Genomic DNA, 27,090 nt, shown 5'->3' on the forward strand with positions numbered 1-27,090 from the left:
TAAATAGTATGAGAGAAAGTTGACTGCGTGTATCTACAGTGATTTGGAAGTTTTGTTGAAGTTGTTTACTTTGTACACTTTTGATATCATAATACATTCTTCATTTCATCATTCCTTTATTGACTCAAAAAGGTTCAATTATTAGTCTACTTTTGTTATTTTCACATCATAGTATTTAACTTTCTGACGTTCTTTTAGTTCACACAGAATAACAGATAGCTGTATAACGATTACTATTATGTGCCAGAATACATGTTTTTGTCTATTTTATAATAAAATGTTAAAAACAAAAATTAGTAAATTGATGTAAATACCATGGTTGAAACAGTCATCTTTTTTTTTTTAAGGATTGTCTGATCTTTCAAAACATACAATAATTGTTATATTATTATGAAAATGAAGAATATGATGAAGATGAAGATGCAGTGTGAAGGATATGTTGTCTGCATGCATGGAAAATTGGAAATGACAAGAGGGGCACGTTCAGTGGGGACTCATGTCCATATTGCAATCATCAAATATTCTTTTCGTTATAAACTGGGATTATAATAATAAAATATAAGAAAATGAATAGAAAACATATGGTAACACAAAGCATTTAGAAAGATGTTATACAGCAATAATATTGATGACTGATATACAATTTTAAGAAAATTGCTGACAGTTGTATTTTTTCAGCTTAGTAATTGTCAAAGTGTATTGAGTATTCTTCAGTGGATGTTTTTCATACAAACAGACAAAAAATGAAACTGGTACACATTTTCTTTTCTTTATCACCTTTTTCTCAGTTTAAAAGAAAAACAACCTGATAAAACTGATGCAAGATAAATATATCAGATGTCATACAATGTATGAACAAAAAATTGGACTTTCATCATGCTAGAGTTTTATTTTATAAATGTATGGATTAAATTTAAGATTTTTTAGTTTGCAAATTTTCAATAAAATATCTCAAATATTTAACCTTTTTGACATTGAAGAGATAATTTTGTTTGTTGTTATCATAATTAGAAAATGGTACCAAAAAAAGCTTTCTTCTTTTATTTGTTTCAGAAATAAAGTTTCATTGTGAGTGTGAAAAAGCAGCACATGTGACAGAGTTGAAGAAAGGAATGGTTGTTCTGAATTTAATGGAAATGCAAGGTGCTGTGACAGTTATCTCCTCTTCTGCCCCCCACTTTCTTGTTTTATGTTTGCTTTCTTTTTGTTTTCTATCTCTGCTTCATTTAAGAGATCAAAATTACAGAAAATATAATAAGTTATGTGATACTGCTGCATGTGCATCAATAATTAATTACAATTGAACAAGATATTTTGTTAGGTCAGTTTTGAAACCTATTCTATATGTTTCCTGCAGTTTCTAGACCACTATTCCCTAACCTTCCTCCACACTACACTTTTCCTTTCTTTTTCATAACATCACTTCCCAAGGTTGAACAAAGACCACCTTAGTAATTTCTATAGCTTCAAGAAAGAAATCAATGTATAACTACAATACAGGGACAGCTTCAAGTTATATTAGGACATCCCTAAAATACAATACTTCAAAAGCAAAATTATTTTATATATAACAGACAATATACAGCTCTACAACAGAATTTATGGCCATGTCCATCTTCAACCTTCAATATGCACAAGCCTTGATATATTACTTGCTAAAAGAAGCTACAAAAACTATGGACTTTCAGCATCTGAAGAACTGTTGTCGTTGATCTTTGGTGGCGATTCCCTCTTTTACAATTAACCATAGCATCGAATTGGATCATTGCAACCTTTAGCAGCAGATTGCCCAAAACCAAACCGACCCCCTTTCTCAAGGTACTGTTGGTGGTACTCCTCTGCTCTGTAGAACTTCTTGGCAGGAAGAATCTCAGTAACAATCTTCCTGTTCAACTGCTTCTGCTGTTGTTCCAACGACTCCCTGGCAGCCTTCTCTTGCTCCTCCGTGTAGTAGTATATTCCAGATCTGTACTGTGTTCCCACATCATTCCCCTGCCACAGAGGACAAGATCAAATGGTAACTAAGTGCTCAAGAACTAGAATGTTCAATTCTTGTGTGTGCAGCAGCATATCATTAGTTACCATATTTTTAGAAGTTCCTGTATGCATGGATTTGGATGAAAGAGTGAATTCACGAAACAAAAGTATGCATGCATATTGAAATGGAAGATTTGAAAATAAATAGAATATATTGAAAGGGGGGAACAGAAGAGTTCTAACTTGGACAGAAGAAACAGAGGGTGAGACAAAAATGTCATTACAGGTCATTCTGAAGACCATCATAAGATACTCAAAGTTCAACAAGAAACTAGTTCATCACCACATGAAAACAAAGCAAAAACTAGCACTTAAAGAAGTTCTGACAGAAACTAGTACATAGAGTAATGGCACATACAATCAATCCATGAATGTTATACCAATGCAACCTAGTAGTAATAATTGGGTTCTGCAGGACATACAGAAATCAGTCCCTCTGTCAATGTGGTTCTGTACGAGTCATTTAAGTCTTCTCACCCCTAATAAACCACTTGAAAATTATATCATAAAATTAACTATTTTAACTTTAAAATGAAAACTAAAAAATTGTGTGATCTCTATAGAAATATACATCATTTTCCAGCCTCTGAGATAAACAGGAAAACATTGAAAAATGTCCGTGTTTCACACTTTTATGATGTCCCTACTCCAAACCCCTCCAAAGAAAAGAGAAATGCATCACTCAACCAAATACTTCTGGGTATAAACCTAGGGATGCCAATTAGTCTATTTATCCACTGATCTTCCAATCTATGCATGCCTAAATCCAATCAATCTGCACAACCATACAAGCAATACTAAATGGATTGGATCAACAACTATTACTAGATGTAATCATCCCTCATTTTAAAATGAATGCATTGTATATCTATCCATGATAAGTTCTTGATGGATGAGTAGGAATTTTTTAATTAAATAAGTCATGGATGATCGGTTTTTTATTAAGTAGTAAGACATCATAAGTGAACTAGTGAATTATTTTTTACCCATCCATTTGAAACAAACTTAACTTCTCCAATCCTTCCATTTCACACCGCAAAGAGCAAATAAAAGGTTACAGTTGCCTAAACAACTACTACAAAGAGACCCCAGGAATTTTATTTGACCCATATTACAACAGAATTTTCAAAACAAGACTCAACTAGATATCAAAACATAAACGTATCTGTTAAATACTGGCAAGTGTCAACAAAGAAAGAACCTCTTATTCAAATCAGCAAAGTCTAGATATATCAATCAGAAACCACTTTGACAACATCCATTTCATCAGAAACCAAAAACTTTATATTTACCTGTCTATTCAGAGTAGTAGGATCATGCCTAGCCCAGAACAAATCAAGCAGAGACTCATAGCTACAATTTTTGGGATCGTATTGAACCCTTACAACCTCTGAGTGATTTGTGGTCCCCGTACACACATCTTCGTAGGTTGGATTGTGCACAAGCCCCTGAGTGTAACCAACCTCTGTCCTGGTCACCCCAGGCACCCTTTGGAAGGCCAACTCAACACCCCAAAAACACCCAGCACCAAACTGGGCAAACTGCTGGCCTGGTGCTGGTATGTCATCATCTGGACCCTGAGGAATGGATGAATCCAAGTTCTCTGGTGCCCTTGCGCTGCCAAATCCAAGTTTGTTCAATAGGTTCATGGAGGGCTTGTTCACAGCAATGCTAGGACGAGTTTGGGAAAATAAACCAGAACGCTTGACAGAAAACCTAGAAAGTGAAGGCAGGAACTTTGTTTTGGAAGGACTGGAGAGGGAAGAAGAAACAAACACTGAAAGGGAATTGGATGTGGTGGTATAGCTGCTGCTGATTGCTGCTAAGCATTTTAGTAGCATGAGAATCCTTTTCTAGAATAAATAACCAATTCAAAAATGCACTTGTTGTATATATGAAAGAAACAAAGGAGCCACCAAATCAGGATGCCAAAACTGAAGTTACAAATTTCAACAAATAATCAAAAGCTTAAAACTTAATCTTGAATGACTTATGTTGATCCATATGGGGCTATCTGTTATTACTATAGCACATGGCGCCTGTATATTAGTAATGAAAAAAGTTTTACACCGATCAAGGATCATTTAAACTAATAAAACAATTATTCTCTAATATAATTACAAGGATGAATGACAAAACACACAAATTATACCATTCACCCATACGTTCATATTGAGTGAGATCACAAATTTTATATAGGAACGAAAAGGGAAAACACAGTGGATGCCTTTGACTTGACAAAATTTTCTGTTGTCCTTTTGAATTCTTTGAATTCTTACACATAATTACAAAAATATAATCAAATATTTACTTTGTTCCCCCCTCCTAAGGACCAAATATAATTTGTTGACCATCAAATGTGCAAGATTTTTATAATTATGAAAATAAAAAATGAATGCAGAAAACTTTTTCTCAAGACTTAAACCAAACTCAAACTCCCACAACTATATGTTCTAGTCCTAATCACATATACTCCTCCCTCTGACTTTAGGGATATTTTTATTATATCATCTGTATGTACGCGAATGACCCCAAGAATGGACCACAACTCCACAAGCTGCAGACTCATATACAACTCTGCCCACTGTTCAACATTGATTTAACACTTGAAATGGCCACTCTATTTTATTCAGATTAAAAAATTAGCTGAAACTTTTCCTTTCATACATGTAGATAAAAACAAGTCTTTGTTACGAGATAAAGAAGTTATTTACGGTTTAACTATTAGCACTCACTTGGGGGAAGATAAAAAGACATACATAGTACTATTATAAGCTTATTATTTCATAGAATTTTCCGTCAGGCTAGCTGCGCAACAAATGGAAATTCGTATTGGGTCAAAGATTGTGATAACAGACAAATACTATATCTTCTTCATGCTCCAATGCTTCACAGAAATTGGGAATTGCAACAGAGTCACTTACACACACAGTAAAATAAAACCAAAGTCACGTGGCCCAGAATTTTTAATAGAATTGGGAACATGAACATGAAGGAAATATGTCCACCAAATAGTAAATGAAACGAAATTCAATATCAACCCATACCTGCTCCACAAATTCTCATCTTCAACCCTTCAACAAATTACTCGAATCAATCTCCAAACAATAACAATAGGAATAATAAAGACAACTTTTTTAACACTAAAAAGAAAAATTGAACAGAAATAAAAAGAGCCCACAATCCCCTTTTTTTTTCTTAAAGATTAAAGGGAAGAGGGTAATGGAAGAGATAGTTTTGAAAAAACAAGAGAGAACAAGTAACTGGAGAATGAAAAACAAAAATAAAAACAAAAACAAAAAAAGAAAAAAAAACGTACCCAATTGAGAGCAGAAGAGAGAGGAATTGAAGGGTGGTTGATGATTGAGAAAGAAGATGAGGATTTGATCACTGCAAAAAGAGCGAGTCTTGATGCTGAACTACTATGTTTCTCTCTCTATTCTGACATCCATGATGAAAAAGACTTAAAAACCCCTGCTCGGCTTAACGCAAAGAACGGCTTAACTCTTTAAACGGTAAAGGATAAGCATGTCATTTCAATGAAAAATCACATGAAATCCCTCCACGTAGCGTCTAGAGTATTACAGAAACTAGTGCATGTAAGGGCTACACGTCATGAAATATCATTCATATATTTTTTCGAATTTTAAAGTAAAACTTTGAATAAAATTATATATAAAGTGAGAATTTTAAATATATTTACTTTCTATTAAATTAATTAAAATACATCGTATAGTAATAATTGTTTTAATGTTGTTGAATAATTTGAACAAATTTTATTGTAATTTCTTTTGGAAATTAATATAATTGTTTTACTAATATAAAAGATTGGATTAGGACCATGTAAAGCTAATAGTGGATTACTACGGGCGTGTAAATTTAGCCCAATTGAACTAGAAAAGGCTATTTACTTCCTCCACCCCCAACTATTAACTGCACCCTATAATAGTAAGAAAAGACTGAAACACTTTCATACATCTTTCACAACATAATCATCACTGTCAGCTCCACTGTCGCAGTACAGTGCTACTGTAGAGAAAAAAAATTATATAATACTAAAGACTTAAATAAACAAAATTAACAAAAAATTATGATTTAAATGAAAAAAATATTAAAAAAACTTAATGAAACTGCAATAAAATTGTATTTATGTCTTTCCAGAGTATATAATTCGAAAATCAATTCATAGAAGATGAAATAGTCATATCCAAAACTTGTGGAGGTATCCAAAGAAATGGGGGTACAATAAGTAAAAGCCCTAGAAAAATGTAGAGAAAAATGATCTAAAAGATAAACAGAGAAAGCTTCTATTTTCATTTAAACATGCATGAAAGAGTCACAGAATCTTGGTAATACCTTTTAACTTTTACATTAATATTTCCTTAATTCATAATTAAGGAAAATTAATTAGCTTTTATTAATTTAAATATTAACTCGAGTTTTATGCAAAACACTATCATATTGATTTAAATCTGAAGCATGCAATTCAGTCTAAGAAATTGTGACATGAAAGCCAAGTCAAAATAATATTATAGCAAAAGGATGCAGCCAACTGCTGCTTAATTGAGACTTAAGTAGTCAAAGTGAAGATAGTGGTCAACGTTGGACAAGTTAAAAAAGACATATTTAAAGTTATAAACATTGAAACTTCAGCAATAGCGAGTTAATCACAAATTATATAAGGAATGAGTTAGGTTACTCATTCGAAGTTCAAGAAGTAAACCTATAAAGCTAAAATTCTCTTTTAAGTTTTTTAAGATTACATTTATCTTTTATTTTATAGATACTATTGTTTAATTATCTTAGTTATTTGGAAATTATAGTAATTTCCTTTATCAAATCAGTAACATTTCACATGTTATTTATTATTTATTGAAAATAATATTTTACATTAACTTCAATAAAATAAGGTAACTAAATATATTTTGATTTATGGGTTGAGGTTAACTGTTATTTTTTATACACTCTTCAAATTTCAAACAGATGAAGATTCTTCTTTGTTTATTATTGTTCAGTCAAATTGAAAAGAGTTGTGTGCAGAAGGAACTTTGATATCAGAGATAGTTCCAACAATAAATGCATAATGATTGTAACTAGCTTACCGTCATACTTCAAACATGTATTTATAGATTTTAAAATAAGTTTTGAATTAACATCGACTTAATTACGATCAAACTGATAATAATTTTACTTGATTTTAATGTAATTATCTTTAACATTAATTTTTGTTCAAACTATCCAATCAATTATTTTGGAGTTTCATACTAATAGAACCGTGTGATCAATTTAAAACCAAATAATCATACTATACAAAATATTTTATGATTTAGTTTGGAGATCTATAATAGTTAAAGACAAAAAGTTGACCTAAAAAAGCATTATACATTGTTAAATTTGTAATTATCTTGAATTTTACTTCATGTAGTTGTGCACTTTTCTAGCAGAAGAAAATCGTGTACGCTTCCCATAGTGTACCTTAAATATGAAAGTTTTGGAGATTCCTTTCGTTGCCGTTTCAACGTGGTGTCCTTGTAGAAACTTGATTGCTTTTTTTTTATATGGTTAAACTCCAAGCACGATTGCATGTTATCGATTTTGACTATTTCTTTTCTTTATTAATGAACATATTTTCCACAAGAGTCGTGTAAGGAGTATACAATACCCTTAACAAAAAAAAGTGCGTTTGGATGAGCAAAATACGAATTAATTGCACACGAAAGAAAGGTATCCAAACACCACCTTCAATCATAGATTCCTTTCCCTATTTTGTGTTCACACTTCACATGGCTACTTTCATTTAAAAAATGTTCTCCCATTTATCCCTTTCATACCTAAAACCTACCAATTAGTTTAGCTTTATGGTCCCACCGTCTATGTTATCATCAACTTGTTATATTTATTGATAGGACAATAATAATTTGATAATATTTTTTTAATAATCTTTTAATACCGTTTACGAATTATTCTATAATTGATTCATGTTGTTTTTCTATAATTATTATTGTCCAAAAAAAATTGTTAAAGTATCGTTATTTTTATTAATAACACATTTCATTAAAATATGTTATGAAACATCAAATTTTCTTAAAAATCTCTTAAAATAAAATAAAATGATCTTTACCAATAAAAATAGAAATTAAAACCCAACATTAATTTAATTTGATTTAAAAAAGAAACTGTAAAATTCTTATAAACATACTCTTTTTTTTTTATCAAAAATTAAAACCTTTCCATGATACATAATTATCCAAATCTTTCCTGCATCCAAAATACTTATTGAATTAGAATCACCACTCTCAAATTAACTTTTTATTTTTATAATAACTTTTTTCCACTTTTCTTCTTTCTAATATATCGTGAGATTTCAATCAATATTCATAAATAGCCAACAAGGTTTAACTCCTGCAACTTATATACATTAACACATTTTATAACATAATTTTACATAAATTTTAAATTATTTCCTTTAAATCATTCTTTCTCTATCTCACACACAATTAAAAATGATGAAATTAATATAAATAGAAAAGGTTTGGATAGATTCCGAGCCAAAGTTCCGTTCACACATGAAACTTTGGATTGAATATTTCATCGCTGGCAGCATCAAAGTAACACTGTTGTTTCGTTTGAAGGGTTTGACTTTTGCTTCCAGGCTATTCATGATCAGCACAATTTACAAAACTTGGATAATTTTCTTTAATTATTTTAATAATATTAATTTTAAACTTTATATTAAAAACATTAATGCACAATTACAATTTTGATTAAAAAAATATTAATATTAAGCTGCAAGTAGGTTGCAATGTGATCCCGTAAGATGCTGCGTTTAAGTCCGTTGAAGTCAAAGGGGCCCACATTTGCCACGTATGAAATCCGACGTGGCCGTTTTCGTTTTTCACATTTATATATATACGGGCAATCATAACACCAACCTCTTACCTTCATCTTTCTCTCCGATTCAACACCTAGAAAAAAAAAATGGGGAATTGCTTAAGGCGCGAGGGTTTCGCCGCGGCGGAGGAGGAGTGGGAGTGGGAGGATTTTGCGGCGGAGAAGTTTTCTTACGGCGGTGGTAGGAAAGCGACGAGAGAGGTTAAGATAAAGATCACGAAGAAACAGTTGGAGGAGTTGGTCGGTAAAGTGGAGGTGAAGGAGTTGAGAGTGGAACAGGTTTTGGCTCAATTCATCAATCAATCGCTGGAACGGCCATGGAGGCCTGCTCTTCAGAGCATTCCAGAACATTAATAAATGTACTTTGGAGGATCCATGGAGCAGTGAATCGGGCCTGTTCTTGGTCCAATCCTTCCATACATACACACTCTTAGGGTTTTGATTTCTCCTTCTATGGGAATCTTAATGTAACTCATAATTTTTGCTTTCTTTTCTGTAAATATATATTTGATCATTCCGAACATCTTTGCTTTCTTGATTTTCTTTCCTTCTCTCGATTAATTCAATATTGTAATTAGTCACTCTTAATAGGAGGTTAATTTATAATTATTATTTTTTCCTGATCATAATGTTTGAGCATGGCAACTGTTTGATAAAATTCCGTGATATGGGCACTGCTCCACCTAACAGTGGCCAGGGTGGCAGCCACTTTCATTCATCAACTTTGATTGATGAGTGGCGTGAATGGTTCTGAGATTCGCTTTCAGAAATTGTCACCACCAAATTGGAGTAGTTTAATCATATTAGTCACAGTAATAGCAGCATTGAAGTCCACGACATTGGAGATTTGTATTTTATAAAAAAAGCTTGGTGAGATCTTCGAAAAGCATGAAAGTAAAAAATATGTGTTTTCTAATTATTACAGACTTTGACTGTGTTTACCATTTGCTCCAAAAAGCTGACTTATTATTTTAGAAATGATGTGTGGCGTTACGTTAAAGGCTGGATGATTAACAAAACATTTTCTTTGATTAATGGCATTGTTCAAACTCATGAATTTCTTCACCTGGTTAAGTTTTTCAACAAACAATGAAAAGCTATCACTTTCAAGTTGTTTTCTGTTACTCACATATGGTTCATCTTTGAATCGTTAAAACACTTTTACAATGGCTGCAATTGGTAGACATACGAAGAAGAAGATTATGAAGTTTTACACTGAAAAAGGTTCCAAAAATCATGGGGCAGCCAAATCTCTTTGTGGTCACTATTGAAATTTGGTGGTTGATGAATAATGAGGAATTGGTGAGAGATTTGTGGACAGAATAACATCTCAAATTCTGAGTTCACACTGATCCTAACCTAAGTCCAACCACCAGTGTTATCTTCTACTCTGCCGGCACTACTTCAATCTTTGAAATATGGCTATTATATTATAACAACCTTCAAATTCTCAATAATGTCCCCAAGAGAAGTGCCTCACCTTATATGAGATTGATCGAACTAAACAAGTTCAAGAAGGATCAACCCTAAAACTATTTAACTCAAATCATTAATATTTTTATCGTAATTAAGTTAATTTTAATCGAAAGTCTACCATAAAACTTATAAATAAATATTTAAGATAAAAAGATAAGTCACACATGTTAATTATAATATTTATTTCTATTTGTTTAAGTTAAATTAATTTTAACATCGAAGTATCTAAAATATCAAAAAGAAAATTATCAAATGATAAACTTTTGGACAAAAATATTAAATATTAGACATATGATCTTGACCTATATTTAAAACAATTATCATTTTAAGATTATAAATAAAAAATATAAATTTGTTTAATTTTTAAATAAGTTTCATATCATGTTTCAATTTCATCTTATAACATTCTCTTATTTTACTTAATTGACATGTCATCAAGTCATATATTCAAAAATATAGATGAAGATGTAGGTTAATTTTCAAATGACAAATTATTTGAAACAATTTTGGTGGTGTCAAATATTTATTTTGTTGTGCAATATATTAATATTTCAGTGGTTTGGTTTGTATGACGTTCATCTGTCATATATAGTATATCATCAATACGTCACTCTTTCGATCTAACACTATTGATATTAGTCATCTTCAGATTGTTGCATTTATCTTCTTCTATTTGCATTATGTAAATGACCAATAGGAATATATCACTGCAATTTGCAAAGTATTGAATCATTATTTTATTAGTATAAAAATGCTGAGAGATGTGTGTATAATTAAACTATTTTCAAGATGAAATGGGCTAAAAATAAAAACAAATAACACATACACGATGTGATAAACCTTGTTGTTTTTGGTACATTGAATCATTCATCTTTCACAACAAAAATAGTATAAATTATTTCAGTACTTGTAATATACCTTATGCACATGATAATATTTTTTTATATATAATTAAAATTTGTTTTAAATGGATATTTTATTATATAGTTATATAATTAACTAAGTAAACGTCTTTGAATAATATTTATAAACTGTATTTAAAATTACAGTAACTAATTTGAATGTTTATAGTATAAGAATAATTTAAAATAATTTGTAATAGATAATTGATTAACAATTGAAGATGGATAAAAAAAAATCAACTACTGCACTGCACCCAAGCTACAAGGAAAAAAAATGAAACTTATTTGATAAAAAGCTCTACCAGGAAAAATCATTTAAAAGGTGGGAGGAAGGTAATAATATTACAACAGAAATTGGCACAACAATTCTCATGCAGAAATTATTCAGTTATACTGTCTGCAATGAAGGTCATTGAAATCAACCGAGACTACACATACATCTGTATCTCTTTCAAATCAATGTAATGTGCATCATCTATACTCTTGAAAGTTAACATGACCAGTGGCCTGTGCATGCTCAATTGCCTCCTGAAATGTTCACAGAAAAAGCACTTCTAAGAATCGTATAAAGAAAAAGAAGTTCAGGCTAAGGTAAGTAAAGCAAGAATCACCTTCTGCCCAACTACTCCAATTTGGCATACCCCACAGCGCAGAGTGAACTTGGAAGTGTCAGTGTAACTCCGTTTCCTGAGAAAGAGTATACATCATATTAGCATAACATAAATTGAAAGGAAATACTTGTAGCAGAAGAAATTAGCAGAGGGCACTGGACATGATGTCCAAATTAAATTGACAAGATTGAAAAATTCACATCATGCAAGATAAAACAAAAAGATATCTAGTAATATGAAGAATCCAAATTTGAGAATTCATGCAATTCAATCATCTAAGAGTGCAAATATTCATCTATTTGTTTTAAGAACCTCTGCTGGTCCTTCACAAAATTTAGAGCAAGCCTCTCCACAGGTCCAATGCTTCTGTTCGGCTGAACCGCAAATATGGTCTGATCAAACTCTTCAGGAGCATCCTCAACGGGAGACATCTGACCCATACAAGGCGTGATTAATCATCAGGCAACATGGAAAAGAGAATTACATACAAGCCTGAATTTTGTATTTTTTTTTTCTCTATCGTTTCATGTGCAGTAGATAAAAGCACAAAAGATGAAAATGGAGAGTGGATGATCAATAGTTTCTGGTATATGAGATTACTCACCACTAATGCATCATAGTGGAGACCATCATAAATTAGCATCACTCTTTCAGAGTAGTTACTTTCCTGTCAAAAGTATACACAGAAGTTGAAAATGGAGAATTCGGTCTTAAGAGGTTGCAACACTTTGAGAGCATAAATTGGATAAAAGTGACTGACCTGACCATACAAATCACATCGAGTTGTCTGGATATCATATGCTGCAATTTCACGTCCATAATAATCTGCTAATATTGCAAGTTCGATTGCACCTTCAAGAAGGAATGTAGAGCTTAATTAGCACATCAAACAAACAAAATGTTAACAGTGCTTTCTTGTTAAACTGTTACTAGGAGAGTTTGAGACACCCTTTGAAAGCAGTGTTAAATTCATCAAGTACAAAATCTAAACCCACAATTTATATCAAAAGCCTAATTTCGGAAACTTGTTTAAGCAAAACAACCAAAATTTATACAATAGTAGCAAATGCTTGTTTGGATATCCAGATGTTTAAATGAAATTTCCCAAATTTTAATTAAATCTATATACCTCATAACATTTCAGGAAAATAATATATTTTATTCATATACTTCATAATAATGCATTTATGTTAGCAAAGTTTTTCAAAAGCCCAGTTTTTAAATCAACCTAACTTTGAGCAAGTTTCGTCACCTCCTACATTCCAAATACAAATGAATTCACCAAATTTGATGTTAAACATTCATACACACTGACCACGGTATAACAATACAGGTAGCAGTTCCAACTAGCACAATAGAAGTTGGTAATCAATTCCATTAAACTTTTTATTTAGAACAGCCCTGATCAGGAAGACATAGGCCAACTAACCTCCCCACTTCTCTGAGTCAAGAATCCAGTTACAATATTCTGCGTTTGGCTTCCCAAGAAATGCTTCACAATATTTCTGTGGATCACTTGCCACTGTTGCAGCTATAACCTTTAGCACGTCATATAGTACAAAACTATCAAGTTACAATATGTACGAAATGATGTCAATGACATACTCAAATTGCATAGATATAAGTAATACAATGGAATAAAAGTTTCATTTCCACTTCACTGATAATTCTTAAATGAAAGACTATGTAATTTCACATCTGAAAATACAAATATTTTGCATTGGCAAGCTTTTGGTTGCAAGTAATTTCATTGAAAGCATTGAGTGGCACGATTGGGCTTGGCAGACTACTAGAGGCATGTGAATTGATGATGAAATATAAAAAATTACCTGAAAGTTACTTAAATCCTACGTCAAAGAACAGCAGCTACTTAAAAATATAGCCGATCCTTATATAATACTGAGTGTGAAATCCAAACACACTCAGTATAATATTGACAATCTTTTGCATTTACTGCAACCGTTTTAGTATTTGGAAAGCCAACTCTGAATTTTAATCAAATGTGTCTACAAGGAACCCTTTTCCACGGAAAAACAAATTCAGAACTTCTATTTTGACTTTCTGGTTGCAGAAACTACTCAAATTGAAACAAGCAAAGCGATAGGAACGCCAAGCTAATTTCAATTAGATTTAGCTCCCACGTTTGCCAAGAGGGATGTGATTTTAGTCTCTCATCCGAACCTAAAAACGCATTATCTGATAAAAATGTAGGACCTAAAAATATATTGAATGAGTGTTATACCAAGAGAATAACACAATTCAGAGGAACACTAATTCGTTTGGGTAAAAACTCCTTCTTCCAATCCTATAAAGAATTCCTCGGATTCCGACCGAAACAAATTCTGAAACAATGTTGTTAAATGGTGGCAACATGGCCACCATGGTGGAATGGCGTGGCAAATCTTTTGGCAATAGCCATATGAAATTTGTGAAGGGAGGCCACCCAGCATTGGTAACATGCTAAGATATGGTTTCACAAGTTCAAATCTTGACTTTATCATGCTTGATACCTCAAGATTTGCAAAATGAGTTTTGTTTTTTAGTAAAAAAGGTCAAATTTAAACTCGAGTTTTGTTTGATACCTCAGAAAGGAAGCACCCCTTACCACTAGAACCAAATTCACAAAAAAAAAAAAAAAAACAGCATAGAAATGAAGCAGTTGGATGATAAATTCCAGAGAAATAAAATTAATACCCGAAAAAACTACCTGTCGCAACTCAGGGGCTTTCTTCTTGTCATGATCCATTACATATCTGAATCGACAAACACAACAAAAATAACAAGAGGAATCATTTGTAAAAGTAGCACCAACACCAACCTTAACACCAACACAGCATTAAAAAAAACAAAAAAAAAGGTTGACTTCCATTGTTTTGCTTACCCAACTGCATTGAAGAGACAACTGTTATCTGAAGGAATAACTCTTCTCACAATAACACCGTCCATGACGCAGATTGTAGACAACCGCCAGCCTGAAAATCAATCATGAAAAAAACAAATTAAAAATCTAGAAAGCAGCACCAAATGCAAACAAATACCAACCGAGAAAGTACAAAACCTATAGTTTATTGATTATTAAATTGATAGAACATAAGTTAGACATGTGCAAGGAAAGGGAAAGGATTGTGCAAACGGAAATTGTTAGGAATTGGAAAATGAAGATCTATATGGTATGGAAAATGAAAAGGGAATGGATTGAAGAAGAAGAAGAAGAAAAAATACGAACCAAGAAAACTAAAGCTTGTTAAGGTGGGTTTGTGCGTTGGTTGGGTTTGGTATTTGAAAAGAAAAAGGTTTGATTTTTAAAGTGAAAAAAAAAGGGTAAGGGTGGTTATCAGCATTTGGATTCAGATGCCATGGCACCGTCCTTTTCCTGAACATGCCCCACTCTCTTCCATGGCCAACACCTAGCAAGCAAAGGAACACTCACACCATTTCTTCCTTATCCTTTAATTTCACCCTAATCTATAATTAATCTCACAAATCTATAATTAATTTCACCCTAATCTATAATTAATTTCACTTTCCTAATTTCCTAACTAATCACTCCTTTCGTTTTTCAAATTATTAAATTAAATGTATGAAATAAACTTTACTGCCACTTTATATTAAATAATTAGATGTATTAAATTCATTTTTTCTATAAGGAGTGGAAATGCCCCAACTTCTAATTATGCATCTTTTCTGTAATTTACGTGTATTAGTATCATTATTATTTAATTATTTATATTTTTATTTCACTAATTAAATTTATCAATTAGATTCTAATTGATAAATTTCAATTGAGAATTAGTGTTTTCAAATTCACTTATCATTTTTTTTTCTAAAGATAACTAATAACACATTTAATCTTACCAGAGATTTGAGCGCAGAGTGACACGATGCAGCTATTCCAAATGAGTTTTGTTGTCTTCTTGTTCCCTTGAATTGAATCAACTGTGTAATCAAATGTATTAGGGTTATGAATTAAAGTATAGGTAGGAGATACTACTTTATATTTATAGGATTAATTATATCTTATATAAAAATAATACTTAATATAATAACAACATATAATAATTAATAACTAAAAGGTAAATAATAACTAAAAATCAAACTGACCACATTTTTAATATATCTATTAGATCCGGATAGAAATAACTACAAAATGTAAATAAAATGAGATATTTTTCTTTATATAAGTTTTATTTATTTTATTTTGACTCTATTTTTTCTTTAATGCTGTGAGAGAATTAAATTGATAAAAAAAAAAAAAAAGAAAGAGAAGTTGAAATATGCTTAACTTTTTATCTTTATTCTTGAAAAGTGACAACATAACATCATTGGATGCGTCCAATTTGTATATGTTGAGATTTTTAAGGCTTTTGAAGATATGAGATGAATGAAATATATGAGAAATATATTGAATGGACTAACTTATTATTATATTTTATTTATATACAATGTATATATATATATATATATATATATATATATATATATATATATATATATATATATATATATATATATATATATATATATGTATAAAATATTTATAATATTTTAATCTTAATTTATAAAACTGAAAAATATTTCTTAAATATTAGTTTGAGTTAAAAAGATATTAAGTAAATATATACATATATAGTGTGCATAACCTAAAGTTTATACTTCGGATATAGAATCAATGCCTTTCTGCTGAAAAAAAATCCACTTGGGCCCACAACTTTTGATATGATTGAAAAAGAAATTTTCAACTACTTGAACAAACCCTGTACAAAATACTCAAACTCATTAGAGTCTTAAAGTCTCAATGTTTATTCTCTTTTTAATTCTGATTACGTAAATAGATTATTGGCTATTAGAAAAAAGAAATACTAATATTATCAATTTCTTAATTCCTTCAAGCTTCTCTTAATAATGATTGACATAGGATGCAGTTAATTTTTCAATAATATCTGTATCTACTAAATCGAATACAGTGATTAAGTTCTAATACAACCATTCACACTGATTTAAGATTTCTTTTTTTTCAAACAGAAAGTACACTTAACATCATTCAAGGGGCTTATTATGTGATAGGAAGCAACAGAAGCTGCAAACACCATTTCAATGTCTAAGTTTCTTTAACTTTTAATGAGCATAATCTTTGAGAGAATCCGAAGATTAGAGACCTCACTAGGAAACTAGGGTAAATGTAATACAGGAGCACCCATATCCACCAAAGAACAAAACAAAATAAAACTCCATTACGAACATGTGTCCCCTTCCTGCATTATTAACCTGAGTTTGCTGAAGGAGCAGAAGGTACCACTGCCATTGATGCTCATAGTGTTGCTATGCACTCAATTTCAATCTTGGCATCCAATGGCAAGGCAGCTACTTGATAAGTAGAACGAGCAGGGAAAGGTGAAGGGAAGTCTGAAACCATTGGAACAACATATAAATTAAACACAGTGAAAGTAAATAATGCCAATTAAGGAGAAAAATCATAAAATTATCAGCACAGTACTACTACTGATTCTCTTGCACCAATCTAGTAATCACCCTTGGCATATATTAGTATTACCTATGACAGATAATACATGAATCTTCAAGAATTTTCAACCACAAAAAAAAAGAAAAAAGCATGCAGATTTTGAATCTAAATGCTGATCAGATTCTCGTGCACACCCACAGATGGAGCATGATAAATTCTTACAGAACAGAATAAATTATTATCAGATGGGAAATTCATTAGTAATCAGCACAGTTAAGCAGTTTGTCAATACAGATACAGAACTGTCATGATCTGCAGTATAGAATTCATGTCTAGTTATCTCTAATCAAAGATGTTAGAAATTGAGTACAAGTTTAAGGCAGTGTATTCATCTTTCACCAAGACAAGTTATTTTAAGCTTCACCTTCTACAAGAATGTAAACCGTCAAGGAAACATTATCAACAAAATTCACTATACAGAACTCACATTTAGCATATATCTCATTGACCTTCTTAAAGTCCTTCAAGTCAGCCAACCTGCAGGAAATAAAACCTCAAAAACTAGTAACATTGCCGAAATGCAATAAACTCCAACTACAGAGAGCAAGGAATTCATACATAATTGTTGTCTTAACGACAGAGGAGTAGCTAGCACCACCGGCTTTAAGGATTTCCCCCATGTTTTTTAGAAGCTACAAAGGACAATTATCTCAAATGTCAAAAACAGAATCAACAAGTGGGTCGTATCATCCACTAAATGTTACCATATCATACAAGATACAATCAAATAATGTTATGTATGTTACAAAATTAAATGTGGTCTCATTTTGTATTGAACCTGTTCAGTTTGCTCCTCAACATCATCAGATACGAATTTCCCTGTCTGTATTGAAGAGCAAAACACACGCATATCAATAATCTGCTGAACAAAGGAAGATAAACTATAAAAAACTGGAGATGACAATTAACAAACCTCGGGAACAAGACCAAGAACACCAGACACGAAAAGAAGGTTGTCGGATTTGATTGCTTGAGAATATGGTCCCAGAGCCGCCGGTGCCCCTTCAGTTTGAACACTTTCCTTAACACCTAAATCACAGACAACCATTTACAATTTCCTCACTCTCTTCTCTTCACAGTTAACTTCGATACTAAAAAAATCCGAAGGTCTTTTCACAAAAAAAATTAAAAAGTTAAAAAAATCTGAAGGTCTTTTCACAATGGATACATACGAGCATCGGAAGAAATGCTCAAGCATGTGAATGGCAAAGAGCGGTATGGTGACAAAGAGGAACGCCAGAAGGAGGTGCCGGCCACCGACAGACACCCCACTCCGGCAGCCAATGAAGCACTGTTGCGCAGTGCGCCGCGTTCCATCGCCGGAATCTGGAAGCTCCGAACACCGCACCACGACGCCATTTGTATATCTTCGACTCTACCTCACACTCTTACTCTCACTCAATCAAATTCTTCAAACCAACGTAATCTTGGTCTTTGCTTTTTGGGGTCTCTGCAATAATATTTCCCTTTTCCAGAACTACCCTTATCTCAGACACGGATTTACCGTTTTTGTCCATTCAAAATGTCTGGGCTTACATGGTTCTTGGGCTAGGCCCATTCCCAATGCAAAGTCACGAATTGGTGTTGGAACATTTCTTCTTGCACCTTACAAAAATCTTAACATATATATCTTATTTTTCGAAGACATGTTCAAAATACAAAAATTACATTCCAAATATCGTTGTCAGCGTGAAAGAAGGATGAGCTAAGATATTCTATTCAGAACAATAGAGTTATTATGCCAAGATTTTAGAGTATACAGAAATTGAAACATTAATGTTATCATTTGGTTGAAGCGATAAAGTTAAAATTCATGCTAAGAGGTAAATGTAAGTAAGGTTCTGCGTTAATATAGTTTTAGAAAATATCAGAACTATCTTTATGCTTTTATTTTACGTGGATAAAATATTTTATATTTTTTATTCATAGATGTAAGGTAAAACTATATGACCTTTTGTTAATGTTATGTTTGCAAGTATATTTTATTTTTTAATTTTGGTTTGGAAAGACCATATAACCAGAGGTTAAGCTATAGTCCTTGCTCTTTAAATTTAAGTGTCAGTGCAGATTGATCCATATACTGCATTCTTTCACTAGAAAAATAAATTATTTTTAAAAAGGTTAACTATTTAGGAAAATAAAATAAAAGAGATCATAATTAGCATGCACTAATTTGGCAATAACTTTAAAAGATTATATACAAAGTTAATACTTGATGACAGAAGCTCAACCTACTTTTCCTCTTGTAATTAAGATGCTCAACCTACTTTACAACTGAAACATTTGTTATTAAAGAATGTGGTCTGGAACATAAGTTCTGCACATTGGACATGATCCTTGTTGGACTAGCCACTTGTCTATGCATTCTAGGTGAAAAAGGTGGCCACATTTTGGAAGTATCCTCACCAATTCTCCATCCTCGAAATCCTGCAAATCAAAATGTTAATGATTTTTAGGGAAAATATCTTATCTATGTCAATATTGTATTATAATAAGCTATACTGATAATGCAGGCAGTGAATATTTCATACTAAGACATTTTGTTTTTTCATTTTCACATGGCTATGAGATGTTCCTCACCTGGAAGCAAACTGAGCAGCAAGACATGTTATATAACTTGGACATTTTTCCAGAGTTGAATGGCTGAAATTGAAGCTTCATAATCACATTCTGGGATACCCCTCTTGCTCCCCTGATATCATAAATGTCTGATACTTCTTGGTATATTGTTTCCAGTGTGTTAATCTGAAACAAATGAGTTTCACCAAATGTGATTAAAATTCTGATTCTTAAGAATTGTAGTATAGTCCAAACACACTAATTACGCATTAACCTGATTTAGCATCAGTAATAGAGAGATTTATTCATAGTTTCATACTTACTGTTACATGCAACTGATAGAGTTTTGCCACAGCTGGACATATCCATTCCATAAAGACTTTCCCATTCAATAAACTTCTCAACAGGGCAAACTGCAGTTCCACACCAAAACTCAAAGGTGAGTGCTAAGAACACATTGTTCTTGGACTAGCAAGATTCTGTTTTCAAAGTATGGAACTAGCAAAATTACCTTAGACACTGGCTCATCAGCAGCAGAGTCAAAATTTATCAATTCCAATGCTGCAATGGCTCCTGTTATTGCTCCTTTGCCAGCACCATCAAGAAAACCAGTTTCTGTGGTCTGCCCTTTTATGCCTCCTGCAACTGTTCCCACTATTGACCCTCCTGCACAAACATCAAACATTTCTCATACAACACAGTATTTGCAGTGACTTTGGGTCAATGATAAACACCATTTTATCTTATTCCCTCATTCTCTTCAGTTTGATCTTTTGAAATAAAAATAGAAAAACACCTTAATGAATTCCAATGTTTGCTTTTGAATTCCAACGAAAAAAATGAAGAAGGATTAGTTAAGTGTTTTGGATTGATTGGAAGTGAGTAACTTCCCTACTGAGTTTTCGAAATAACCATGGTTGTTTTTTATACTTCGTGTTTCCAAAAATCACTGTCAGTCCAATTCACCATCAATCCAAATACATAAGAAATCATCACTTTGGGAGCAAAAACACTTTTCAAGTCTCCAAGAGAAATTCAAACATGCACTGAATCTAGCATAAGTTACAGTTTCTCTAAGACATAAAGCCAACGTTTAAAAAACCATGTGAGATGTGTAACATAACAAGGTATATCATTGAAGCAGTGATTTCTGAGGACAAAGGCAATTCATGAGAATGGTAAGTAATAACAAAGAGGAAGGAAATTAAATGCATAATACTTACCAAGTGCCACAATGCAAGTAAATAAGGCAAAAAGAACTCTCTCGAAAGCCTTCATGAATAGCCCAACTGCAGAACCACCATTACAAAGATGCTTGAAACTTGCGGTTACTGTTTCTACCATTTCAGAAAAGCAGTCGGTAACAGTGAGAGAAGTGTTGGTAACGGGCATTTCAAAGTGAAGGGATAAGAATGCTCTAAATGTATTTTGCTTGGGAATGAAGCAGATAGACTAGCATTTATAGATAGAGGCGAACCACGTTAATTACAGTCATGGACCAGATATTCTAGTTTTTATTCGAGAGTTTTTGAGTATAGGAAATAATCCAAATGTGGATAGAGATAATCAAGTTAAATATAATATAAAAAAATTACAATTGTTCCGAGTATATAAGATGATATAGTCAAGGTTAATCACCTATGGTGATACTTTTGTTCTTAAAAAAAATTAAAAAATGTATTGGAAGATGAAAGGAAAAAGAAGTATTCAAACTCTATATGATCTTGATTCCTAAATTACAGGTCGAGTAAAAATATAAGTTTCAATTAAATAAAAGATTTAAAAGACAGATGATTCGTCTGATAATAATTTTAGTTAGACTGAAAGTCAAATTCTTAACATAGTATTAAAATTATGTTAAATCTTATTAAAATTTTAATAAGATTTGTGTGAATATATTATTCTATTCGTTATTAGATATTATTGAAACATTTATTAATGTCTAATATCATATTTTTAATATATATATATATATTTATTTATTTATTTATTGGTGTAAGGGTATGTATTAGAAGTGTCATTAACTATAAATAAGATGAACTTATATATATAAGTCATCCGAAATTTGTTTAACTGGCTTTTAAACGATTAAGTATGGTAGTAGGAAAATAGATTTAAGTTAAAAGTCATATTAATTTTTATGTGGTGAAATATTTTATAATACGTACTACTACGTTGAACACATTTTATTTTTTCTATTTTAATGGGAAGCAAGTCAAAGGAAAAAGTGATATGAATGAGGACTTTGATATTTAAACATCGTTTTCTAGAATTTAATTTACAACATAGTATTGATGAGTCATGAGTGGTTGATTACGTGTAGGCTCCTTGTGATGCATAGATAGGAAGTGTGCATGACTAAACAATAAAATAATGTTACACTGCTGAGAGCACTGAAATTTTTAAATTCCAAAATCTCACAACCATACAATTAAATTATAAATATTTGAATGTTTGATTAATAATTATTAATTTTTATTATAACATAGTTTTAATATGATGTATAATAAAACTTATTTTAATTATCTTACTTTTAGATCCTAAATAGAATCACATAAAATGAAAAAAACAATAAGTCTTAACAAATTTACTTAGGCAAATATGGCAGACCAATTCACCAAAGAATGTCGTAAGAAGAAAAAAAGCACGAAATAGCTGAGAAAAAAACGTCATATGTTAGTTTAATTGCTACCTAATTATTTTCTTCTTTTTTTAAGTTTGGCTGCTTCGGGTCACTTTGCTGGTAACCTAGAAAACTCGGAAGATGCTTTCACTAATATTTATTGTTCAAATGTACTACTAATTAGGTCCTTTAAATGGGTGAATTGCCTAATTTTCATTCGAATTATAATGAGTTAATTGAAATGAATTCGTTAATTTTGTAGTGTAGTAAGTTAAAGCTATAAGTACTTAGAATGATATGATAACAGAAAAAAGGTTAAGTGGGGTGGTAGATGGAATGGCCTTTATAATGGTTTGTAGTAGTTGAAATGTGTTTGCTATTGGTTGAAAAAAAAAAAGGAAAGTTAAGATATTTAGGGTAGTTTGAAAGAGGTAGGGCAGAGAAAAAACAGGAAAGTAACCAAAACAAGGTGCTGAAAACTGGTTGCTGGTTATCTGCAACTGTGGGCTGATACATGTAGAGTTAGTAACTTCATACTTAAATGCATTAACTCATGGCACATATATATGGATGACACATGATATTCTCACGATCACAATTTTTTTTATAACGGGACACGTGACATCATTTTATTGATTATTTGAATTTAAATTTAAAATATATTTAAAACAGACCAATCATAAACTGACATGTATGTATTGTCAAAAAATCATTAAAAAAATATTGTTAAATTCTTTTTTCCTATTTTATATTTAGTCTTTTATACTATCACATCACTTTTACTTGTAATAAAATATACGAATCAATAAAATAGTGTCACATAGTCTATAATTAAAAAGTTGTTAAAGTATTATGATGTTTTATATTTAGTGTTATGTACCACCTCATTTTTACTTGTATTTATCTTCCTTAAAAAATTTGCAAAATCTTATGCTAGACAAAGTTTTGGTGAAATCTCAAGAATGAAACAAGATTTGTTTGTCCTTTACAGTTATAATAAATGATTTTGGAAGAAAAAGAGAAATTTGCTTTGAACTTGAAGGAGGGTATATCATTACCACAAGTAAAGTCATCAATTTTAATGGATTGGATTTCTTCACTTCACATCACCCACTTTTACAATATTCAATGTGCCCGAACGCCATTTGCAAGCATAGTGCAAGTTGCACCGGTTTCATACTAGTGAATTTCACATTTATTATAATAGTTAAGACTAATTTATATATATGGATGTAAATTTTATTTTATAAGTTGATTTTATATAATTAAATTAAATTTAGTTATATTTTAACATGTTATCAGTTTTTTTAAAGAAAGAATTCTTATTGGATTGAGTTTTATCTAAATTTTCCATTTGTTAGATCTATGATTAAAAAACTCACTTTCTTATTCAAAATCCAATCTTAGAAACCAACATACTATTTTTTTCTTCAATCTCAATTTGAGAATTATCATAAATTATTCGTTGATAGAATGAAAATAATTAAAAAAAGAGGGATTCCTAATAAGGAAAAGGAATAAAAAGAATCTAAAATTTAGAAGAAAAAATTGTTTAATTCTACATATAAAATTAGTTAAGCATTTATTAAAGTATTCATTAATCTACTTATTAATGTCTAGTTTCATGTATATTTGACATGGAAAAGGTATATTGTTTTACATTGATTATAAATAAGGTTTAATTACCTTTTTAGTCCCCAAGTTGGGGCATAATTTCTGTTTTGTATCCGCTTTTAAAAGTGATGTAATTTGGTCCTCATGTTACTAATTTTGGTGTTATTAGGTCCCTTCTGTTAAATTGATAGAAACAGTGTTAACTTCACATTACGTCACTGCACTCTTCTTTTCTTTCCTCTGCTTTTCGTGACACTTCTTTCTCTCTCTTCTATTTCTCTCTCATCATTTTCTCTCTCTTCTCACCACTGTACATCATCATATCCCTTTCTCAGTTGAGTAATCCTTCCTGCACCTCCTGGATCTCGTTCTGCACCTCCTACTTCTCTTTTAATTCCAATTGTACCCCTATATTTGTGACCTTATTCATTGGGTTTATAAAAAGTAACTTTGTCTGCCGCAACTAAGAGAAAAAACCCTACACCCCTATTTTCATTCTTTCCTTCCCTTGACCAGTCTTCCTCTCCTCCCCTCCCTCTAACCAGTGCATCCCTCCAACCAGTGCAACTCGTATCCTACCATCCAACCTGGTGCTATCTTGACGTTGGGCGTGGGCTATCAGCGTAGCTGGGTAGCAGTTCTTTGTGTTTGAAGTTTTTTTTCTGGCGTAAAGGTTAGTATTTCTCCTCTCCTCTCGTAGATCTTGTAAAAGAATTTGATGGATTTTTCTGTGTGTATATGAACTGTGCGTGGAGATGCCGTGAAGGGTTAACCGCAAATGGTACTGCGGTTAACCCCTGTCGCAGTACGAACAACGGATGGTTTTGGGGTGCGTTGTGGAACCGCAAGTTGTTTTACGGTTAAGGCACGCCGCAGCTGGATCAAACTACGGTTGGCGTAAAACGCAGCTCAGACTGCGTTGAGGGAAAACGCAGCTTAGACTGCGTTGAGGGAAACGCAGCTCAGACTGCGGTTTTGGATGCGTTTGCGGTTTCTTTTTTTTTTCCTTAAGTTTTTTTTCAAAACGTTGTTTTTTTAATTTTAGGTTGTTTGTTAATTTTTTTAAGTTTATAAAATTTTATATATTATTTATAAAGGAAGAAAATTCCGACATAAAATCAGAATTCATTTGAGAATCCAAAAATGGATAGTTATCCATCTTATATAATTAAATAGAACCTACATTGAAAATTAAAACTATAAAATTTAACAAATAATAAATAAAAAATTAAAAAAAAAACTTTTAAATATAAAATCAAACTACAAAAACTAAATAAAAACTAAATAAAACCTAATTAAACTGCATAATTTCTCCAACTTTGCATATTCTAATTTTCTAAAATAATTAAACAAAGTTTACACATTTAAAGATTAAAATATAAATTATAAATTATATTAATTATGTCTTAAATTAAATAACTAGAAATATATTTACCTAAAAATATATCTACCTCTAAAATAGAAATTATTTAAAATAGCTAAAATAGAAATTATTTAAAATACCTAATATAGAAATTATTTAAACTATATAACATTTTTAGGTCACCTAAGGTTCTTTTATTCAGGTGCTCTAATTTTTCCTACAATACGTTCCTTTCTTTATTTTTTCAGGTGCTCTAATTTTTTCTAGAAGTAACCTATACGTTCTTTTCTTCAAGTGCTCCAAAATTTCCCAAGAAAGCAAACACCCCATCTCATTTAACGAATCACCATTCTTTTCTTCTACACCCTCATAATCCAAAATTTCCCAAGACAACAAACACCCCATCCCATACCATTATAACATGTTATTGTTTTCTTTTACATCTTCTATAAACAAAGTGTTAAGAACCCTAAGTCTAGCTAAACACTAAACCTGCATTGAAGATTATAATGCTAGAAACATCAGCCATTGAAACTACTGGGAACTAACTAAACCTGCATTGAAGATTATAATGCCAGAAACATCAGCCATTGAAACTACTAGGAATAAACTAAAGCTGCATTGAAGATTATAATGCCACAAACATCAGCTATTGAAACTACTGGGAACTAACTAAAGCTACATTGAAGATTATAATACCAGAAACATAAGGCATTGAAACTATTGGACACTAACTAAAGCAATACAGGAACTCTCATAATACACACTTCGTAATACAACACTATCAACTCCACTACATCAACTCCTAATAAAACTTGTAATACTGGATACAAGACTCCTACTCCTAATACATACATACAACATATATATATATATATATATATATATATATATATATATATATTAAAATCAACGTGCATGAACTTCAAACTGCGACTCCTACGAACCGCAACGCGAAGGGCGGTTGGGGAGAAACGCATTACGAAATGCGGTTGGGAGAAACCGCAGTTCGAATTGCGGCACAGGAAAACACATCTCGAAATGCGGTTGGGAGAAACCGTAATTCGATTTGCGGCGAAGAGTAAACGCCGTTCGAACGGCGGCAAGGTTAACCGCACCAAGAAAGGCGGTTAACGATGTTCATTTCTAACCTGGACCGAGCTTCGTCTTCCTTCTCGCACCAGCTATCCGAGCTTCCTCTTCCTCCTCGCACCAATTATCACCAGCACAAGCACAACTCACCAATAAAGTTCACCACCACTAATCAGAATCACTAACTCTCAACTCAATAAAATAGTGAAGAAGGAAAACGCTGTTGTTGCTCCTGATGTAACCAGCAAAGGGGGTGCATGCTAGGGTTTATACCCTCAGACAGGAAGGTTGTTGGGAGTTAGGAAGGTATAGTGTTCATTAATTACATTTTGACTTTTATTAAATGAAAGAGAAAAAGGTAATTTTGGAGGTGCAGGAAGAAGGAGGTGAGGTGCACCACT

General features: G+C 31.8%; 4 protein-coding genes across 11 annotated transcripts; all 4 read right to left on the reverse strand.

Moving 5' to 3' along the window:
* Positions 1-1,432: 1,432 nt before the first annotated feature.
* LOC106764942 (peptide methionine sulfoxide reductase) lies at positions 1,433-5,507 on the reverse strand. Of its 7 annotated transcripts, none has more exons than XM_014649396.2 (4): positions 5,357-5,507; positions 5,085-5,111; positions 3,330-3,856; positions 1,433-1,992 (listed from the first exon to the last, which is right to left on the reverse strand). In XM_014649396.2, the coding sequence occupies exons 2-4, from the start codon at positions 5,101-5,103 to the stop codon at positions 1,741-1,743; spliced, it is 798 nt and encodes a 265-aa protein (XP_014504882.1). In that variant the 5' UTR covers positions 5,104-5,111; positions 5,357-5,507; the 3' UTR covers positions 1,433-1,740. The 7 variants fall into 7 exon arrangements, with proteins under 7 accessions (XP_014504882.1, XP_014504881.1, XP_022637561.1 ...); XM_014649395.2 differs by having other exon boundaries at positions 3,330-3,859; positions 5,357-5,506; XM_022781840.1 differs by having other exon boundaries at positions 3,330-3,753; positions 5,357-5,464.
* A 6,059-nt stretch (positions 5,508-11,566) lies between these two features.
* On the reverse strand, positions 11,567-15,339 carry LOC106763975 (ubiquitin thioesterase OTU1). Of its 2 annotated transcripts, none has more exons than XM_014648165.2 (9): positions 15,144-15,339; positions 14,799-14,889; positions 14,625-14,670; positions 13,347-13,455; positions 12,678-12,769; positions 12,522-12,584; positions 12,230-12,348; positions 11,918-11,993; positions 11,567-11,834 (listed from the first exon to the last, which is right to left on the reverse strand). In XM_014648165.2, exons 2-9 carry the CDS (start codon positions 14,861-14,863, stop codon positions 11,778-11,780), a joined length of 627 nt encoding a protein of 208 aa, XP_014503651.1. In that variant the 5' UTR covers positions 14,864-14,889; positions 15,144-15,339; the 3' UTR covers positions 11,567-11,777. The 2 variants fall into 2 exon arrangements, with proteins under 2 accessions (XP_014503651.1, XP_014503652.1); XM_014648166.2 differs by lacking the exon at positions 15,144-15,339 and adding an exon at positions 14,976-15,093.
* Positions 15,340-16,910: 1,571 nt separating this feature from the next.
* Positions 16,911-18,886, reverse strand: LOC106764000 (reactive Intermediate Deaminase A, chloroplastic). The gene is made up of 6 exons (XM_014648193.2): positions 18,611-18,886; positions 18,352-18,467; positions 18,217-18,261; positions 17,997-18,070; positions 17,866-17,915; positions 16,911-17,320 (listed from the first exon to the last, which is right to left on the reverse strand). The coding sequence occupies exons 1-6, from the start codon at positions 18,795-18,797 to the stop codon at positions 17,226-17,228; spliced, it is 567 nt and encodes a 188-aa protein (XP_014503679.1). The 5' UTR covers positions 18,798-18,886; the 3' UTR covers positions 16,911-17,225.
* Positions 18,887-19,581: 695 nt separating this feature from the next.
* LOC106764410 (NEP1-interacting protein-like 1) lies at positions 19,582-21,444 on the reverse strand. The gene is made up of 5 exons (XM_014648696.2): positions 21,221-21,444; positions 20,509-20,663; positions 20,321-20,410; positions 20,019-20,183; positions 19,582-19,865 (listed from the first exon to the last, which is right to left on the reverse strand). The coding sequence occupies exons 1-5, from the start codon at positions 21,387-21,389 to the stop codon at positions 19,728-19,730; spliced, it is 717 nt and encodes a 238-aa protein (XP_014504182.1). The 5' UTR covers positions 21,390-21,444; the 3' UTR covers positions 19,582-19,727.
* Positions 21,445-27,090: the final 5,646 nt, after the last annotated feature.

The sequence above is a fragment of the Vigna radiata genome, chromosome 6 (assembly GCF_000741045.1).
Source record: "Vigna radiata var. radiata cultivar VC1973A chromosome 6, Vradiata_ver6, whole genome shotgun sequence".
Classification (NCBI taxonomy): domain Eukaryota; kingdom Viridiplantae; phylum Streptophyta; class Magnoliopsida; order Fabales; family Fabaceae; genus Vigna; species Vigna radiata.

Excerpts from the sequence above, each read along its gene's own strand:
- LOC106764942 (XM_022781838.1), bottom strand. The coding sequence starts at position 5,028 with ATGTTCATGTTCCCAATTCTATTAAAAATTCTGGGCCACGTGACTTTG. Across the intron at positions 3,857-4,961 it reads GGTTTTATTTTACTGTGTGT|CAATCAGCAGCAGCTATACC; the intron begins GTAAGTGACTCT and ends AATGCTTAGCAG. Across the intron at positions 1,993-3,329 it reads CTACTACTCTGAATAGACAG|GGGAATGATGTGGGAACACA; the intron begins GTAAATATAAAG and ends CCTCTGTGGCAG.
- LOC106763975 (XM_014648165.2), bottom strand. The coding sequence starts at position 14,863 with ATGGACGGTGTTATTGTGAGAAGAGTTATTCCTTCAGATAACAGTTGT. Across the intron at positions 12,349-12,521 it reads TCCACTATGATGCATTAGTG|ATGTCTCCCGTTGAGGATGC; the intron begins GTGAGTAATCTC and ends TGTATGGGTCAG. Across the intron at positions 11,835-11,917 it reads TTGGAGTAGTTGGGCAGAAG|GAGGCAATTGAGCATGCACA; the intron begins GTGATTCTTGCT and ends TGAACATTTCAG.
- LOC106764000 (XM_014648193.2), bottom strand. The coding sequence starts at position 18,797 with ATGGCGTCGTGGTGCGGTGTTCGGAGCTTCCAGATTCCGGCGATGGAA. Across the intron at positions 17,916-17,996 it reads GTCGTTAAGACAACAATTAT|GTTGGCTGACTTGAAGGACT; the intron begins GTATGAATTCCT and ends TATTTCCTGCAG. Across the intron at positions 17,321-17,865 it reads CAATGAGATATATGCTAAAT|ACTTCCCTTCACCTTTCCCT; the intron begins GTGAGTTCTGTA and ends CAATGGTTTCAG.
- LOC106764410 (XM_014648696.2), bottom strand. The coding sequence starts at position 21,389 with ATGCCCGTTACCAACACTTCTCTCACTGTTACCGACTGCTTTTCTGAA. Across the intron at positions 20,411-20,508 it reads CTGATGAGCCAGTGTCTAAG|TTTGCCCTGTTGAGAAGTTT; the intron begins GTAATTTTGCTA and ends GTGGAACTGCAG. Across the intron at positions 20,184-20,320 it reads TCTATCAGTTGCATGTAACA|ATTAACACACTGGAAACAAT; the intron begins GTAAGTATGAAA and ends CATTTGTTTCAG.